The 19,862-nt window shown below is 36.2% G+C and overlaps 1 protein-coding gene across 1 annotated transcript in view; it reads right to left on the bottom strand.

Annotated features, from left to right (window-relative positions):
• Positions 1-13,759, bottom strand: part of Lemd3 (LEM domain containing 3) — a 65,605-nt gene extending 51,846 nt beyond the window's left edge. Inside the window, exon 1 of the mRNA XM_046430706.2 lies at positions 12,207-13,759. Coding sequence (XP_046286662.1) covers positions 12,207-13,716 — 1,510 coding nt within the window. The 5' untranslated portion in view covers positions 13,717-13,759. The remainder of the gene's footprint in view (positions 1-12,206) is intronic.
• Between the last annotated feature and the right edge of the window lie 6,103 nt (positions 13,760-19,862).

Genomic DNA, 19,862 nt, shown 5'->3' with positions numbered 1-19,862 from the left:
CTAAACAAAATATTCCATGAAGATGAAATGAAAAAAGTGAAAACCAGCAAAGAGAGGAACTATACTAAAAGGAATAGTCAATCAAAAAGAAACTAATTCAAATTAAAAACTAGAAATGAACAAAATGACCAGGAACACAACCATATCTCAATAACATTGAATATTAATGGTCTAACCTCATCAAAAGATAATGATTGGCAGTTGGATTAAAAAACAAGGCCCAACAATATTCTGTCTGCAAAAGACTCATCTCCTGGGCAAAGACATCCAAAGACTGAAAGTGAAAGGGTGGAAAGAAAACATCACTCACATGGATCATGTAAACAAAAAGGGTTTCTATCCTCATGTCAGATAAAGTGGACTTCAAGCCAAAGTTAATCAGAAGGGGGACAAAGGAGATTTCATACTGCTTAAGGGAATTATACATCAACAAAACATAAATATTTATGCCCCAAACAATGGAGCATCTACATACATCAAACAAACCCTTCTCAACTTCAAAAATCAAATAGACCACAACACAATAATACTGGGTTTGAACACTGTTATCCATATATATAAATGCAAATGTGAATATATATGTAAAAATATACACAAATATTTAAATAGATATGGGTTTGTATATAGTTATTTTTCTTTTGAGATGGATGTTTAAATTTTTGGAAAAATATAGGATATGATTTTGTAACTGAATATATATGAGAATTTATGGGTAGGATTTGGGTTGTCATTAGGTTACATACATATATGTAAAGGTATATAAACAAATACAGAATACATATATGAAAATATATATGGATATTCAGTAATATTTATAATTTTTGTTAAAAAGCCTCACAACTATGGGTAGGGTTAGGTTTAGTTCTGAGTTACAGCTTTGGTTGAGAAGACGGGTTACCTTTGTAACATATATATCAATATATATGAATATAAATATGAATATAGAGGTAATATATCAAATATATATATATAATATATATACACTTGTATCTATGGATATTTTTAAGGTAAGCAATATTGTTATATTACGTGTGAAATCTGGGTTATGTCTATGGAAATGAGCATATATATGAAAAATATCTATGGGTTTTTATGTGAATTTATAAACTTATATCCCCAAATACATAGGTACATTCATGTTAAATGTTATGATTTATATGTATAGAGGTTTCTCTGAGGCATATTAGTAGGTGTAGGACTAATGTAGTAAAATAGGATTAGTTTAGGGATTGAATATTTTTAATCATATATAGGAATACAAATATGAATATATATGTAAAATATACATGAAAATATTTAAATGGATATAAATTTGTATATAATTATTCTTCTTTTGAGGTGGATGTCTACAATTTAGTTTATAATTATGTAACTGAATATTTATGAAAATGTATGAGCAGGAATTTGGTTGCCCTTAGGGTACAAAGACAAGGGTTTTAGGATTAGATCTAACTGTAAATCCTGCTCTGCTACAGAATGCCTTTTTAACAAATTAATAACTCTATACCTCATTATATGTACCTATAAAATTATAACAAAATGTCTAGTATTAGAAAGATTAAATGGAAAAAATGTAGAAAACATCATGCATACCACATTGTAATCATTTAAAAATTAATAATCATTAGAACTCATTAAAACCAACAATGTAAGTCCTTAACTGAGGGAATCTAGATACACACTGTTCAACAGGGAAGCCACTAACCAAGCCACAACTGAACACTTAAAACATGACTAGTCTAAACTGAGTTACACTGTTAAGTATAAAATACACACGGATTCTGATGCCTTAGTACAAAAGAACATGTTTCATCAGCTTCTTTAGAGGGCAGCAGCAGGTGCCAGAGATTGAACGCAGGGGCATTTGGCCAGTGAGCCACATCCCCAATCTTATTTTGTATTTTATTTAGAGACAGGGTCTCACCGAGTTGCTTAGCACTGCTAAATTGTAGAGGCTGGCTTTGAACTTGCAATCCTCCTGCCTCAGCCTCCTAAGCTGCTGGGATTACAGGCAGGCACCACCGCGCATGGCTCATCAACAAATTTTATATTGGTTTATGTCAAATGCTATTTGAATTATAGTGGATTAAATATATTATTAATACTGATATCATCTTTTTGTTTTAATGTGACTACTAGAAAAATTAAAATCACAGGTGTGACTTATACTATATTTATATATCTATTGAACAGTTCTGCTCTAAACAAATCACATCATTGCTAAAGTTTCAAATGCAAAATTGGGTGAAAATTTCATTATGTGCTTCATATGAATTATCTAGAAGACTGAAGATCCTAATACATTTTAAATTCCTTCCATTTAAGTAGTATGATTTTAATATCATATTTTTAAAATACATTTTATTTCATACCTCCTACTCTCATTTAATCTATTGCCTATTCATAGAGACACACCTCATCTTCCCACTTTGATAATAGTACTTATGCTATCTTACAAATTAGCTGAAGAACAGCATGTGACAAGCCATCCTTCTCTACCAACTATATGCACTGTCTGCTCCATAGATAACACTAACAGTAGCTTACACTTTCTAAAGAAATGTTTTTCTGCCTCAAATTCAGTGCTATGTTATGAATTAAAGATCTATCATCTATCATTTCCTACCAGCAAATTTATCTTAGGATGGTCAGTCAGGTTAAAGTCTAGTTTCAAGTTTTGTTTCATCACCTATTATATTAATATAGTTAGAAAAACAACATTTTTTTCAATTCTAGAAATAAGACACTAATCAATGTGAAACAATGACTCTTTTTTTTTTTTTTTTGTAGTTATAGATGGACAGCATGCTTTGTTTATTTGTATGTGGTGCTAAGGGTCAAACCCAGTGCTTTACACTTACTAGGCAAGCACTCTACCACTGAGCTATAGCCCCAGCCCAAAAACTCTTAGAGAAAGGTTTAAAAATACTAATAAGGACTATAAATTTAACCAACTCTCTTATTACTTATTAAGTCACAGTGTTGAACATGTATTACTTAAATTACGTTACTACAGCTAGAAAATCCTAACTCAATCATATTAAAATACAGTTTATATCATTTCAAATTTCCCAAAATCATTTCTACAGACATCACATTAGTTCCCTACAAAAAAAAAAAAAAAAAACAGTGGCTGGAAACTGTAAAGTTACTTTTACTATGCTCTCATTTGACAGATATCAACCCAGAGACTGAATAACTTACTTGGCCAAACAGTAGCTGATAATAAGATAAAGCCGGGCTGGGGATGTGGCTCAAGCGGTAGCGCGCTCACCTGGCATGCGTGCGGCCCGGGTTCGATCCTCAGCACCACATACAAACAAAGATGTTGTGTCCGCCAAATACTAAAAAATAAATGTTGAAATTCTCTCTCTCTCTACCTCTCTCTCACTCTCTCTTTAAAAAATAAAATAAAATAAATAAGATAAAGCCTAAATAACTACCATAGCCAGTAGATAAAGACAGTAGCCTCTCAAGTGAGATGGTGGACTCAAATGCTGCATAACACTCAGCTATGAGGTCTTGGACAAACCTCTTAAGTTTCAGTTTTCTCATGGGGATATTATTAGTTACCCTCAGGAAAATGAAAACGCTCATACATAGAAAGTTTTCAATAAATGTTTAGGAAAAAAAAAAAAAAAAACCCTGCCACGAAGTGGAGGCAGAGGGACAATATGTCTGAGAGAAGAGTATCATTCACATGGTTCTAAAAAGTATATACTTATTTTCAGGTATTACTTGGCACACTTATGATACTCAATAAAAATCTGAGTCAGTGAATAGAAGAAACAAGAAATGTTTCTTCAGGCAAATTAAATCAAATAAGAAAGCATTTGAAATCCCACGGGAGATATCATTAGAAGAAATCATTAATAAGGTTGACCATGACCAAGGTTCTAAGCCACAGCCCAGAGGCTAGGAGAAATAGATATGTTTAAATATCTCCACTCCTAATTAACTTCAGCTGTAATCTCCATATATAACTTTTGAAAATTATACCTGAATTCCTGCAGGGAAAAAGCTTCCTCTGCAAGTACAAAGTGCTTTCAGGAATTAACCACCGCCAGCAAATCCATATATTTATGTGGGCTTCCTAACTGCAAAACAAAAATTAATTTTCTGCTATGTACTAAAATATCTACTTACTCCTAAAGGATTTTTTTCCATTCACATCACATTCAGGGCAAGAGAACAATTGTTCATGCACACTTAGGACCCCGTTACTTTAGAACAGCTGAATTAAACTCTTACATAGTTTTGTACCCAAGCCTTGTTTCTAAACTTTGGCTTGCCACTCGATATCAACACAGCTGTAAAGAATCCAGAAATCATCTTGCAAAAACATTTTAAGCAAAAAACTGTAGGAAAGCAGAACAATAAATCAGTTACCCAGACCAAAAAAAAAAAAAAAAAAAGTGGTATGATTTTAAACTCTATACCTATAGAAATAAGATAACTGAGATATCTGAAGAATTACACGGGAGCTTCCATGTGATAGGTGTATTATTCTATTTTCAGACATTATAACCACTGTCTGTATAATTTTTATGATATTTTTCTAAATTCCTTAGAAACGTTTTTAAAAAATAAATTTTGACTGTGGAATGTTAGGTAAATACTAAAACCTAAGCACTTTTTCCTGGTTAATTCTTTTTATTTTTGACAGCAATGTTTTAATAAAGTATTAATCAAATTGCCTTTTGTTGTTTTTTTAATGCTACCTGGTTCGATTTAAATCTTAAAAACAAATCCTAAATATGAAAGCCAAAATCTAAAGTTATAAGTAAATAATTATTACAACAGTTACCAGTTTTATGGAGTTGTGTTCCCAAATTAAATGGCAACAATTTTTAGTATGTAAGAAATACAGGATTATTACTAGCAATAAAATTTTCATAAAACAGTTACAACTATTTATTTATGATATAATTTGGAGGAGATTTATAGTAGTTAAAGGTATACTTTTTAAAACTATAAACTAAACTAAATATCTCTTTACATTGAAGTTACATTTGCTTTAACTTATATTTTTCAAGTAGTAAAGTCAATGTAGAATTATTAACGAACAAGTAAAGCTAGCTTTAAAACTTCACAATTCTGAGGAATCATGGGGAAAAAAATTGGTTTTTCAATACTGCGATGGAACCTAGGAGCACTCTACCACTGAGCTACATCCCCAGTCCTTTTTACTTTTGGAGTCAGGATCTCACAAGGTTGCCCAGGCTGCCTTCACACTTGTAATCCTCCTGCCTCAGCCTCCCAAGTCATTCACACCTGCTTAGGCAGCGGAGCACAACAGACACTAGTATGGCAATTTGTAAATCAATGGATGTGTAACTGATGTGATTCTGCAATCTGTGTATGGGGTGAAGGTGGGAGTTCATAACCCACTTGAATCAAAGTGTGGAATATGATATGTCAAGAAATTTGTAATGTTTTGAACAACCCACAATAAAAAATTTAAAAAAAAAAAAGAAAACAATGTTTAAAAATATCTGTTCCTGAAATTGTAGAATACTTCATTTCCATTAAAATAAATGAATATAAAGGAAAAATACAAAGCTAATTTAAAAGGAGCAAAAAAAGGAAAACTCAAGTACTCTATATATAAAGGTCTTTACCTCTTAAAAACAAACACTGAAAAAAATATTTCACAGCAATAATGCAAACCTAGAGACCATTTTCCCCACCAGTTTTAAAACTGCAGATTTTAAAAAATTAGAAAAAGTATAAATTATATTATAGTTTTATATCATATTATGTATTATCGTTTGTATATTATAGCAGATGCCCCTCCTCCATATATCAATGAGTGAATCTTAAACCTTAAGGAAGCATAATTAGTCCCACACAATTCCTAATTGTTGAATGAGTACAAATTTGTACTTTCTTTTCACAGACTATTCCTACTACTTTGGGGATTTCATACATTAATCTTCTTCTCCCCCTCCATACTCCAGATAATGACATAATTTTCAGGATAACAAAAATCATAGAGAACATATATGAAGTTCTTGTGTATTTATACGCAATAAGATGCAATCCAACAGAGTGGTTAAGGGCCACTATCTGAATTCAAACCCTGCCTCTGCTCTCACTACCTACAAAACCCTGGGCGAGTTCCTTAACTTCTCACCATCTCTTTATTTCTACTGAGGGAGAAATACCTGAGGATTATAATATTGTTTGGCTCACTGTCTGGCACATAGTTAGCACTACATAAGGGTTAGCTGCTGTTATTATTACTATATGCACATACTGAGTTCTCCATGCATTATTTCATTAATTCTCATTTAACTTTATTTTACAGACAAGAATACTGGTTTGCAGTAATTGAACAACTTATCTTCAGTTGAAAAAAAAAAAAAAAAGCTAGCAAGTTGAAGGGCCTGTACCCAAACATAATCTCTTTGCCAATGTATCCTCGAACAAGGCTCTATGGATATACATGTGGGGATGTACACATTTTCACTCTGATGATTTCTAATTTTAAATTATAGATAATTTTTAAGTGAAAGACACTTGTATAAAGTACACTTAAATTTCTGAAGTCATTAAACTAGCATATGAAAACTTCCGGGTTTCACAGAAATAGTATTAGAGGTCTAGGAATTTTTTTTTTACAAAACAGTAGTCAATTTCTAAATACTTTAAACATAATACTCAGCTTTCATTCTTCAGGAATAAGAGCAACAATTTATTTTTCAAAATTGTTAATCCCACATTAGTTGTAGATACCAAGTTCTGGACCCGTTGGCTAGTTTTACTTTAAGTACACTTATAGTTTTTAAAAAATGTTCTTTGTAACACTTGGAGACAGACAGACAGACACACACACACACACACACACACACACACCCCTTCAGAAAGTAACTATTCCTTTAGTAAAAAGTACCAGTCATCACATTCAGCATCAATCTCTCATCTTTATTCCAATTATATTATCTACAATATCTAACAGGACAATTTCCACTTGAACAGCTCAAATAATACATCTCAAGTAAACTCATTTTCTCTAGACCATCTTTCTGCAAACAAGATCTCTCTTCCACATTTCTAATTCCTCTCAGTAGTATCACCATTCTGTCACAAAGGCTCATGATACAGAATAATCCTTATCTCTTGAGTATAAAGAAAGAAGAGATAAAGTAGTCACCAAGTATATTTCTTTCTTTAAATAGATTATCTCATTCATAGGTCCTCCATCTCCACAATTATCAACTCCTACAGGTTTCATAACACCAGTGCTTATCACACCACTCCTTTCCTCCAACCCTGTCACTTCATTAACCATACCAACTGTTTATTCTTTGATCATGCTGTTTCTCTGCTTTAAAATCTTCCATTGGTTCCCACTGCTCAACCTACAGAATAAAGTCCAAACGTGGAATTCAGGGCTTTTGATCATTTAAGACTGATTTGCCTTTTATAAAAGTGTGGCCCTCATCACATAATACCCTACATATTTCTTAACAATTTTCTGTGACTGTTATTAATGGAGTGGAGACTTCTACAGCAATAATTTTTTTTTAAATATTCTTCCCAGGTACAGAACAGATAACCAATTTACTGAGTGATCAAGAGTTGATGAGTGGCTCCTCAATATGGATGAAGAATTAGTTCAAGAACCTCCAGAGGATACCAAAATCTACAGACACTTGACTCTCTTATGTAAAAATGGTATAATACTTGTGTATAACCTACATACATCCTCCTAATATTTACAGTATCTCAAGATTAGGATACCTAAAAAATGTAAACATGATGTAGTTTTGATACATACTGTTTAGGAAATAATGACAAGAAAAAAATCTATACATGTTCAATGAGATTTTTTTCAAACATTGTGATCTGCAATTAGTTGAATCCACAAATGTAAAGCCTGTTAAGTGGTTAAGGACCACTGTGTTGTGTATCTGATAGGTGATTAGTTATTTAACAAATATTTACTGAGTAATGAATTTGTGCCAACGATACTAATGTGATCTCCATCTACTAAGAGACTGCTATGTGCCAGACATACATTATCTCACACAGTGCTTAAAGCCATCCTCAGGCAGGTATTATCATCTTTAAATTTTAATAAGTAACAATTAAGTTCCTAGTAAAGTCACAGAGCAGATAAAAGACAACTGAGATTCAAGTTTGAGTGAGATTATATTGAAAAGCAACCATGACACAATAAAAGTATTTAAAAAACAAATAAAAACACAAAATGTTGGATAATACATATAGTATGATGTCCAGACTCCTTTGCACAATCCTCAAGGTCTTTAAATCCATTATGACTTGGCCCATGCCTAACCATTGAACTCACTTAATGCCATTTTCCTCCTGATTCACTAAGTCCCAGCAACACCACTCTTTCTAATCTATCAAAACATGCAAACTTATTCGGTCTTCAGGGGTATTTTTTTTTTCTGTTAGTTACACCAAAATGCCCTTATCCCTCTCAATGGCTAGGATGTTTCAAGTCATTCAGATCTCAATTCTAATGTCACCCCCCCTTAGAGAGATCTGTGTATTTTCACACCAGCCCCAAAGTTACTAGCATTTCCTGTGTTAACAACTAGGACTCTCTGATATTCTTATTTACTTGTCCATCATTCTCCCCAGGAGGTCAGCTCCAAGAGATTTCATCTTCCTCATATCCACATATTGTTCACCATATATCTTAAAATTGTGTTTGGTACAGTTAGCCCTTTGTAGCTAAAAGAAAATCTACACACACATCATTTACATGAAAAAAATTAAGAAAGTTTTAAAAGGATTAAGAAAGTTTTGAAAGGATCTAATATTTGAATATTTGTACCAGGAATGAGCATGACACTAGAAGGAGGACATACTATACCCATTCTTTTTTTTTTTTTTTTTTTGCTTCATCTCTATCAAAATTTTCTACATGAATCATGTCTTTTGCAATTGAAGAATTTTAAATAACAATCATTTAAGCCTAAGATAGTCAATCTATTCTACTTTATATTTTCTTTTTGTGGGTCATGATCTAATGACCAGTGGGAAAAAACAATCTGACTGCAGGCTGATCTTGGGTTGTTTGAATAGTAGCTCAAAGTTAGAATCTTGAAACTTGGAGTTGGAAAGAACTTAGAGACTATCTAATCCGTCCCCATTTATAGGTATGTAAACCACAACTTAGCAGTGTACTAAAGTAATTTAATTAATAAAAATAGAAAACTAATGAAAAAATTCAAAAGATAAAATGAAATAATAAACAATAAAAGCTTATTAAAAATTACTCTCACATATAACCTACAATTTTCTGGTGAGATTATTACTCAAAAAAAATCTATTTCCTCAAGTCCTATTTGACCAATGAACCCATAACAAACAATTCAGAATACATAAATGAATGCAGTAAAAATAATTCACGTTTGAGATCTTAACACCATTAGGTGACCAGACTAAACCAGCAGGTACTTCTTTCCACTAGAGTACACAGTGTGTCAAATATTGTAAGGATTCATTACACTCTGATTCAAATTTCTGCATCAAATTTTACAATGTGTACTTAATGAAGTTAATAAAAGTCAAACAGTTAAGAAATGCACTATTAAATATCATTTACTGAAACAACTACTTCATTACATTTTTACTGTAATTTCCCAGGAATCAACTAATTTCATTTTAACTTCTGAATAATACCACCTTATATTTACTTAATTATCTCGTTTGATCCTCACAATGCCATGGGCAGCAAATATTGCTATCTCATTTGGCATACAAAAATAAGATGCAAGCGCTAAGGAGCTTAGCCAAGATCATTCACACAAATTCTAAAACTCCATCCTCCCAACCTCTTAGATTCACACAAATTCTAAAACTCCATCCTCCCAACCTCCATCATCCAAGCTATCTCACATTTATCAATTGCTAAATGCAAAACACTTTATCTTCTCCTTTCTTACATATTGATGGAGAAGAGTACCAAAAATCCTAGCATTTCTATCCTATTCTACTTGAAATTTTAGTGCATAGCATTTAATTATTCATTCTAAAAGTGATAAAAAGGATGTGAATAAGATAATTCTCATCTTGAGAATTATGCTAATCAGTAATTCTGTAGGAAATCCTACCAAACGTTCAATTATTTCCTTAATCATAAAAAGATACTCTTATCTACAAAAAAGATACACTTATCTACAAAGCTCTCTACTAACAATATAGAAAAACAGTGTTAAGAAAAAGGGCTTCACAGTTGGAAAAAAATCTGAAACCAAACCAAACTGTGGGTACATATCTTAAATCACTTGAGTCTCATCTTCCTGGTCGATAAAATGAGAATAACACCACATGCATTCATGGGTTGTTGGGAATTATAAATAATGTGTGTAAAGCAATTAGTTCTTAGAAAATGACCAATCAAAAAGGCTCAGCTCAGGAGGTTGAGGCTGGGAATCACAAATTCAAAGCCAGCCTCAGCAACTTAGACCCTGTCTCAAAATTAAAAAATAAAAAAGGCTGGGGATGTGGCTCAGTGGTTATGCGCCCCTAAGTTCAATCCCCAGAACCCAAAAAGAAAAAAATAAATGACCAGATCACACTGTTGTTAGAGAAACAGATGCCCATAGGTACCACTGATAGGCAGTCATTTATGTGAAGTTTATTTGTTTAATTTCCAGTGTGCCCTTATTTTTTTCCTCCCAAATATTTGCAGCAAGACACAGTACATCACTCTTGCTCCCAGGAAACAAATTAAGTAAGTGCTGGATTTCACTCTTCTTGCAACCCCTGTAATTAAGCAATATTGTAATATTCTATTATTTGACCATCCTGGAATTGGTTATTATCTAAATCAAAACTTATATGCTATTTTGGGTCAATTAACTGCATCTTTCACTCTATTTTGAAATAAAACTGATTTAATAAGCCAAATTTTTAATACAAATCACAATGCAGTGAATTCATACTGGGAGAAAAGAGCAGAAAATCTGCCAGACACTGTGGCACACACCTGTAATCCCATCAACTCAGGAGGCTGAGGCAGGAAGACCTCCAAGTGCAAAGCTAGCCTCAGCAACTTTAGCAAGGTCCTGTTTCAAAATAAAAAATAAAAGGGCTGGAGATGTACTCAGTGGTTGAGTGCCCCTTGGTATAATCCCCAGTGCCAAATGTTGGAGGGATGGGCAGAAAATGGACAGAAGGACCTAACACTGAGAAAAATGTATTCAGCAGTTCATTATACACTAATTTACTTTCTCTCTTTTAATCTTCACAAGCTTCATCCTAATCAGTATTACATCAGTTTATAGATTGGGAAAGGTATTCTCTACTCTTACCTACAGAAAGGCTATTGCTCAATTCAAGCCCTTTCCCCTTTTATAATCTCTGCTCAGAGTGCTCTCCAGACTCTCCACAAGGCCTTCTCCTCAGGCTTCAGGTCTAACCAAATAGCACCTCTTCTGACTATCCAATCTGAAGTAGTGCACACCACTTATTCCATCCTTATTTCCTTTGCAGATACAATTACTGCTGTTTCCTGATTATTCAGCATAGAGGAAGATGCTGCCTTAAAGAATGAATGAACACACCTGCCAACAGTCAATAAGCAAGTAAAATAGCAGGGCCTAGAAACCAATCCAAGTAAATCTGACAGTAAGCTCCCTTAATGTCCCACCACTACTCTTTCACAGGTGAGAGGTGAGTTACTTTGAGGTAGGGAAGCAATTAAGAGATGTGCACTGCTGCTTTTTAAGTATTCATTCTCTTTAAGGAAATTACAGAACTACCTAAACATATACTTCATTCTAGAAAACACTTAACCCAAATTTCAAGAGATAATACACAGCCTTTTAGAATCACAATTGAATTTGTAAAAAAAAAAAAAAACCCACTGTATTTATGTCTCTGTAATACTTCAAAACCCATTGAATAATTGGCATCTGCACAGTTATTTAAGGCTAAAACGAAATTGAGTAACACACATTTTACTAACAAGCTTGCAATATTCTGTTCTTTTATAAGTTATTTTGAATTTCATCATGCAGAAAAACTTAAAAACTGTCATAAGATATCATACTGATAACGGTAATATTGTTCTTAAAGAAAGATGACACATGCATTCTGTTTCACTGTTAAGCCATGTTCTTGCAGGTAAAAGTCATCTCAAGTAAAATGCTAAGTGCAGTTAAAGCAGACCACTAGTGACGGTTCTCTTCGTAACCTTACCCACCGGGTTTAATACTTACTGAGTCCTCCATCCTCGGATACTCCTGTTCCTCTCATTCCTAGATAAGTCAGTCCCAATATTAGGAAAAATAAGCAGGCAGCAGTAAGGAGAAACATTGACAAGTAGTGAGCACTGAAACTCCCTGCTGGGGACACCTCCTCCCGTTTAAACTGCTGGAGAAGTTCCTCTTCTGGTTCTGAAAGCTTCGGTTTGCTGTATGCGTTTTTCAGGTAGGTATGATTGGAGCCGGTATGATTGGCGTGATTGATCCTGAGTGAAGTTGGGGCGGCCACAGCCGGACTGGGAGGGAGGCTGTTGGAATAAATCCTGGGGGAGTCCACACTGAAGGCCCCACCGCCGATGTGATTATTGGTTTTAAGAAGGGAGCCTGTAGATGAATCCAAGGTTGAGTCCATGTCAGGAAGTGGTGGGGGCAGGAGAGGGGCCAGTTTCTTAGCGCTAACACGGTATCTAGGAATGGGGCTGCAGTCCACTTGATCGCACCCTCCTCCCAGCTCCGCCGCTGCCTCTTCGAGGTTTCGGCTCCTGTCTAGACTCCCAGCAGCCGCCGCCCTGTCATTCATCGCGAGTCCTCCCCCTCCCTGAACTGAAGTCTCCCGCCGGCTGCCGGCAGATTTAGCAGTCAGCGGGGAGAAAGGCTTACTATGGCTCCGTCTGGGCCGATGCCGGGAAAGGGAGTCGTCCTTTAATACCTGTCTGGTGGCCACGTCGTCGTCCTCCTCTTCCTCGGAGTCCGAATAGTTCTCACGGCAGCTGTAGGGGAGAAGCCGGCTACCATTCACTGCTCGGCTCGCCCACAGTGGCTCCTCCGCCTCGGGGTCCCTCTCCTCCCCGTCTTCTCCCTCCTCTTCCTCGTCCTCCGCTGCTCCATCTTTCCCCAACGGGGTCTGCAGCTCCAGACCCGTCGGCCTCCTGGCCCCCCACCACGAGTGGGGCTTCCTCCGCTCGGCCGAGTTGCTGTTAGTCACCTCGCTGGCGGCCAGGGGCGCCGGCGGCGCTTTGAGCCCGCGATACTGGAGCGCAGCCCGGTCTCTCCTCCCGCCGCCGCCCGCCTGGTCCCGAGGACTGGCCTCCACGTCCGACTCATCGGAGCTGAAGCCCAGCAGCACTTTGCTGCCAGCCACGGGGGTGGCCGAGGCGCCCCCGGGCCCTCCCAGGGGGCTCTCCGGACCCGAGACCGAGATTCGGCTCAGGCCCCCAGGGGTCCGTAAGTAGGAGAGGTCACCCGAGACCGGCCGGACCCCCATCCCCACGGCCGCCGCCGCTGATCCCGCGGCGGCGACCGTGGCGGCTGCGGTGTTATTGTTATTACTGTTCCGCGTCTTGTTGCCGCGGCCCCCAGACCGGTGCTGCTGCTGCTCTTCCTCTCGAAGCTTCTTCAGCTTCTTGAGGTAAACCGGACGGGTGCTCTCCGTCACTGGGCCCGGAGACAGGCCGTAACGGCGGAGCTGAGAGAAAAGCTCCTCATCCGAGAGCTGCTGGGGCCCCGAAGCCGCCGCCGCCGCCATTTTCTCTCCAGGGTGTTTTACAAGCTCCGCGCTACCGGAAGTGACGCGCCGCCCTAGACCCTGAACTAGACCGGGCTGCGTCGCCCTCCCAGCGCCACGGGCGCCTCGGCCAATGGGAGGCGCGGGAGGAGCTCACCTGAGCTGGAAAGGGCCACCTGAGCAGCGCGAACTCCCGCGGCGGAGTGTTTCTCCACTGCTCACCTTGAAGTGGCTGCGCAGTCACCCCCTCGGTCTGGCTCCCTTTCCTGCAGTTCTCAACCCTGGCCTTCTAAGTGCCTTCCCCGTGAGCTGTCTCTTTCTAATCCGCACCTTGACCTCTTCCCAGGTTTCTGCCACCCGCGGTCGCAATCGAAAGGGAATCTGCCTTGAAGTTCATGACATTAGTTTTCTTTTCATCCAGATTCCCGCTGCTGAGGGAGTCCAGAGACGAAATCTTTAGAGCCAGACAAGATTGGCAATTTTCCTCTCTGGCTCTAGGTTCTTTTCGGTTTGTCTTTCCGCTTGACTTAAAATTTAAAAAAAAATAAAAAAAGATTTTCACTGCTCTTTTTGAAAAACCTTTCCCTTCTCATTCCAAAAAGACACTGAATAGGCTAGTTACAATACACTTTTCAAGAATGCTAGCTATTCATTCACTATTTGATTTGTTATTAACATTTTTTTTTCTTTTTAAAAATGTGATGACCTCAGAAGGTCGTCATTTTGGGAAATGAAAGAGACTGTCGTCTGCTTCATTTTAGGATTCTGAGAACACATCATCCTGTTAATTTACTGCTTAGCGTTTTTCCAACCAATAGTTAATTATTAATAAATACTTTTTGTTTATTTTAAAAATTATTTATTGTCTTATTCCTTTGGACTGTAAGCGCCATGCACAGAGAGCCTTGCTTCTATTACAACACTAGTAGAAGCTCAATAAACATTTGTTGAATAAGTTAATGAATTGCAAAGCAAAATGGTATGAAAGGCAGATAAACCTTCACACAAAGTCAAAAAAAAAAAAAAAACAAAGCCAGTTAGGACGTGGAAATCCTACCTTTTCACTTACAGAGCAGTCGCAGAGGAGAAACTTGCCCAATTTGGTAAAGATCGCTTCCCATTTCCTAAAAGCCTATCAAGGCAGACACTTCTCTAGTATGTAAACCTAGCAGCTACAGGACAGCATCTAGCACAATATCTGAAACATTACAATTTTTTTGTCAAAAGAATTACTTTACACATTACATTATACACAGCTGCACAGAAAAAAAAAAAAGAAAAAAAAAAGGCCAGTCAAAAGCATAGTTACTAGCTTTTCTACATCCTGGATTCTGAAAAATACTTGGTTACCTCAACGTTTTACTTCTCAACAAAAGCTTGCCATGTTCTCAAAAGAAGCTTCTATTTGGAGGATCACTTCCTTTATCATTGAGACTTTAAAATTTACAAATGGAATAGCTACCTGAATCAGATTAGATTTTAAAATTTTTTTACAAATAGTCCTTAATCTATGACTGTTAAGCACTTGTAACAGTGTTTGGCACAATAAATTATAATGGCTATGATGATGCCACAAAATTTTATTAACATAATTATCTGAATAGAGAACCAAATTATTATAAGTTTACCGGAGTTATATCTCAAAATAGAGTGGTTAACCTGTGAGCTTTGAAATTAAAACTGAATATGGACCCAGTCTTGTCTCTTATTCTTGGCTCAACATTTGTTTCACACCCTGTTGGCTCTTCAGGTAAGAATCATACACATCTATTGGTTTAGGCTTTGATTTTCGTGAAACTTTAAATGTCCTTCTATAAAGATTGTTGGACCATTTCAATTTCTTTTTTTTAATATGCATTTTTTAGTTGTAGTTGGACACAATACCTTTATTTCACTTATTTATTTTTGTGTGATGCTGAGGATCTAACCCAGGGTCTCGCAGTGCAAGGAGAGTGTTCTATTGAGGCACAACCCCAACCCCCCAGCAGCCCCCCATTTCAATTTCTGTATGTAACTTTGGGTAAATTACTTTACGTTTCTGAGCCTTAGTGTATGTATCTCTCTCTCTCTCTCTCTCTCTCTCTCTCTCTCTCTCTCTCTCACACGAAAAGCCTTCCTCAGAAGATTATATTAAGGATTAAGTGAGATTTTTATCTGCTTAACCGTTAGTAACATGCCTTATACACAGTATTCACTCAATGAATATAAAGGCAAACATTGTGTGTATCCCATTTAGTAGCATGCCTCCTGAATACTCTGTGTAATAGCAATTAAAATGCTATAGCACAGACAGAAATAGAAATGCTGAAACTCTTCCCAAGGTGTTAAATAATCATATCTAAGATATAATGAATATTGAGGGCTTTGGTAAACGTAATTCTTGGTCATTTCAGCCGTTGGAGGCAGTAAGGTTTAAAATGAACTAGAAACCAAGGGCCTCCTGTCTCCAAGTTAAGTGATTTAGGGCAAATCTTAGGCTCTCAGAACCTCAATTTATTCTTTTTTTTTTTAATGTTGACAACATTGCCTACCCTACTTGGCAAACATTAAATATTCAATAAATATTTTTTGAGAATTGTGAATAAATACTGTACATGAAAATGACAAATTTGTTGTTTATTATTTTAACATATAACTTTATATTTCATAAGAACTTCTATATACATGGTTTCATCTGATCAACAAAAACACTTTTCCTTCCCAAGGATACCATGACATGATTTATTGAAGGGAATTATGTGGGTTTATAATTCCCCGTTGGGTGGGTGTTTGAACAGACAAGACACTTTCTCAGGAGAACCTTCTCAGCTTCAGCCCTGTCACTACTCATTTCCCATATTCTTCTCAATTGCCAATGGATCTTACTTCTACTTCCAGACTTACAGGCCCTATTCTTAACTGTACCCATATACTTGACAGGGAGTGCAATCTTAAACTCACTCCTTCTCAACAGCTTCTCAAAATTTGATTGAAGGACACATTTACAACAGATTTCAGAAAGATAGCCCATCTCTTCCTCTGGATGCTTTTAATTTTGTTCCTTCCTTAATCCTGCTCATCAAAGACTGATAAAGCTTGGATCACATTACTAACACATTGCTCCCCTGCTTCTTTCTCCCAGTTCCTGATATTTGTCACTATATTGCCCTTTAGAGTCATGACATCAATCTACATTAAAGGATCATGTATGTAATGATATGAAACCTAACATTCGGTTCAAATAAATATACTGCTGATTTTTTGTTTGTTTGTTTGGGGGGTTGAGAGGGATACCAGGGGTGCTTAACCACTGAGCCACATCCCCAGTCTTTTTTATTTTTTATTTTGAGATAGGATCTCACCAAATTGCTTAGGACCTCACTAAATTGCTGAAGCTGGCTTTGAACTTGTGATCCTCCTGCCTCAGCCTCCCAAGCCTCTGGGATAACAGGCAAATACCAAAAAAGCACCCAGCCTTGATGGTTCATTTCCTTAAAGAATAATTTTTCTGGTCTCATTATTAGAAGTAGCTCTATTTTTCCAGAGCAATTTGTTTGTTTTGGTTTTGCTTTGCTATATTTTTTTACTGATATGAAATTTATGTATCAAAATATCAGCCAGCTGAAAGTATACAACAAATGGTAGTTAGTACATTTACAATGTTGTGCAACCATCACCTCTCTAGTCCCCAAATATTTTCATCACTTCCAAAGGAGGCCCCATACCCACTAAACAATCCCTCTCTCCCCAATTCCTGGCAATCACTAATCTACTTCTTATCTCTATGAATTTAACTAATCTGAATATTTTATGTAAATAGAATCAAACATTATGCTTTCAAGATTTATGCACATTGTAACATATATAAGTACTTTGTTTCTTTTATGAATGTGAAATACATTGTAAGAGTATGCCACATTTTATTTACACTCATTTATTGTTGAACATTTTAGATGTTTCCACCTTTGATTATGGTGATCTACGAATATCTGTTTGAATACCTGTTTTTAATCCTTTTGAGTACATTCTTTGAAGTGGAACAACAAGTATCTTGTAACTTTATGATGACTTTTTTGTAGAGTCACAAAACATTATGGATGTGTTTAAAAAAAAAAAAAGGAAGCCATCAGCCTGAGGTTATCTCTATACCCAAAGCTCTTATTTCAAACTAAAGCTGAACTTGGAGGTATTTCTTATAACTGACCACTATAATTTGAATATGGTTTATTCCTACCAAAATTCATGTTCAGTTTCATTTCTTCAATGTGGCAATACTGCAGAAGAGGTGCTAGTGAGAGATGTTCAGGTCAAGGGAGTTAAGCCATTGTAAATATGTTACTAATTTTCTGTCGTGGGAATGAATGAGTTCTTGCTCTAGAGGGACTGGATTAGTTACCTCCAGAGCAAGTTATTATAAATTATAAACTTTAAGCTTAAACAGGAGGATGGCGAGTTCAAAGTCAGCCTCAGCAAAAAACAAGGTGCTAAACAACTCAGTAATACCATGTCTCTAAATAAAATACAAAATGTAGGACTGCGGATGTGGCTCAGTGGTCAAGTGACCCTGAGTTCAATCCCTGGTACCAAGAAAAAAAAAATTGTAAACTTATTATAAAGTAATGTTATCCCTTTTGATTCTCTTTCATATGGGCTGTTTGTCCTTCTGTTTTTTTCTCCAGTCACCAGATGCTGAATAGATGTAACCACCTGATCTTAGATTTTCAGCCTGATCTTAAACTTAAACTTCCAGCCTCTAGAACTCTGCGTGAAATAAATCTCTTTTCTTTATAAATTTCCCAGACTCATGTTTTTTGTTATAGCAACTGAAAATGGACAAAGACACTAAGTTAAGGGGAAAAAAAATAACAGCTCCAATCACAGTCAACCAGCCACCTGGCTATGTAACTAAATCTCCTATCAGACCATATGCAAATAAAGAAAATGCTTAGCTGTAGCCAATCAGGTATGTGTATGTATGTGTGTGTGTGTGTGTGTGTGTGTGTGTGTATATATATATATATATATATATATATATATTTAGTTTACTTCCATGTTCATCCTATAAAATATCCCTGATTATGCTGCTAAAGCAGAATTCATAATCTCTTTTTGGTTTGGTGCTTCTTAATTAATAAATCATTTTGCTAAAATAAGCAATTATTTGTTAATTAAATATGTCTAAAAAATTTTTAACACATTTATTGGTTTGGTTACTTGCAATGTTTCCTGCTTTGAGATTATAACTTAAAAGTTCAGATTCAAATTCCCCAATATAGCATGTGTATAGGGCTCTACAGCATGTATTTTATAAATCAATCCTATTTCTAGATCACTCTAAATTTTCTAACTTTATTTTCATGTGCCTTATTATGGTTTGGATATGAAATGTCCCTCCAAAGGCTCATGTGTTGAAAAAAAGGATAGCCAATTCAAGAATGTCCAGAGGTAAAATGATTAGATTGTGAGAGCTCTAACCTCAACAGTAGATTAATCCATTTGGTGGATTGATAATTTGAATGGATTATTCAGTGGTAACTCTAAGTAGGTGGAGTGTGGTAGGAGGAAGTAGGTCTTTGGGGGTGTGCCCTTGGGGATTTTATTTTGTCCCTGACTCCCCATGCTCTCTCTCTGCTTTCTGGTTCCTATGAGCTGAGCAGCCTGAGTTCTCCCACCATTCCCTTCTGCCGTTAGTTATAGTCTGCTTCCACTCAGGCTCAGAGAAATGGAGTCAGCCAACCATGGACTGAACCTCTAAAACCATGATCCCATGGTTCACAGTTTTCCTCCTCTAAGTTGTTCAGATTATTTTGGTCACAGCAACAAAAAGCTGACTAACACATGCCTTGTTTAAAAAGAAAATAAAAATATTTTATATATTACATATATATGATATGCATTTTTAGATTCTTTAAATTATATATATTTGACACCCCAATAGGTAAGTTTTATTAGTTTTCTTTTTTTATTGGTTGTTCAAAACATTACAGAGCTCTTGACATACCATAAGTTTTATTAGTTTTCATCTTCCATCACTGGAAAAGTTGAAGGCTAGAAGTTGCTTGACTCAAGTACAAATTTCATGTTCCTTTCATTATACTGTACCAACTCTTTAGTATACTTCTTAAATCATATAGTATAGGTGTAAAAATAAACTGAGCTCCCTCTTTTCCCAGCCACTCTAAAGAGGA

This window comes from Marmota monax, unplaced genomic scaffold, assembly GCF_021218885.2.
Source record: "Marmota monax isolate L192 unplaced genomic scaffold, Marmota_monax_Labrador192_F-V1.1 WCK01_AAM20220418_F8-fsc00056, whole genome shotgun sequence".
Taxonomy (NCBI): Eukaryota; Metazoa; Chordata; class Mammalia; order Rodentia; family Sciuridae; genus Marmota; species Marmota monax.
The sequence above is the reverse complement of the archived record's forward strand: the minus strand, read 5'-3'. Positions and strand labels throughout refer to the sequence as shown.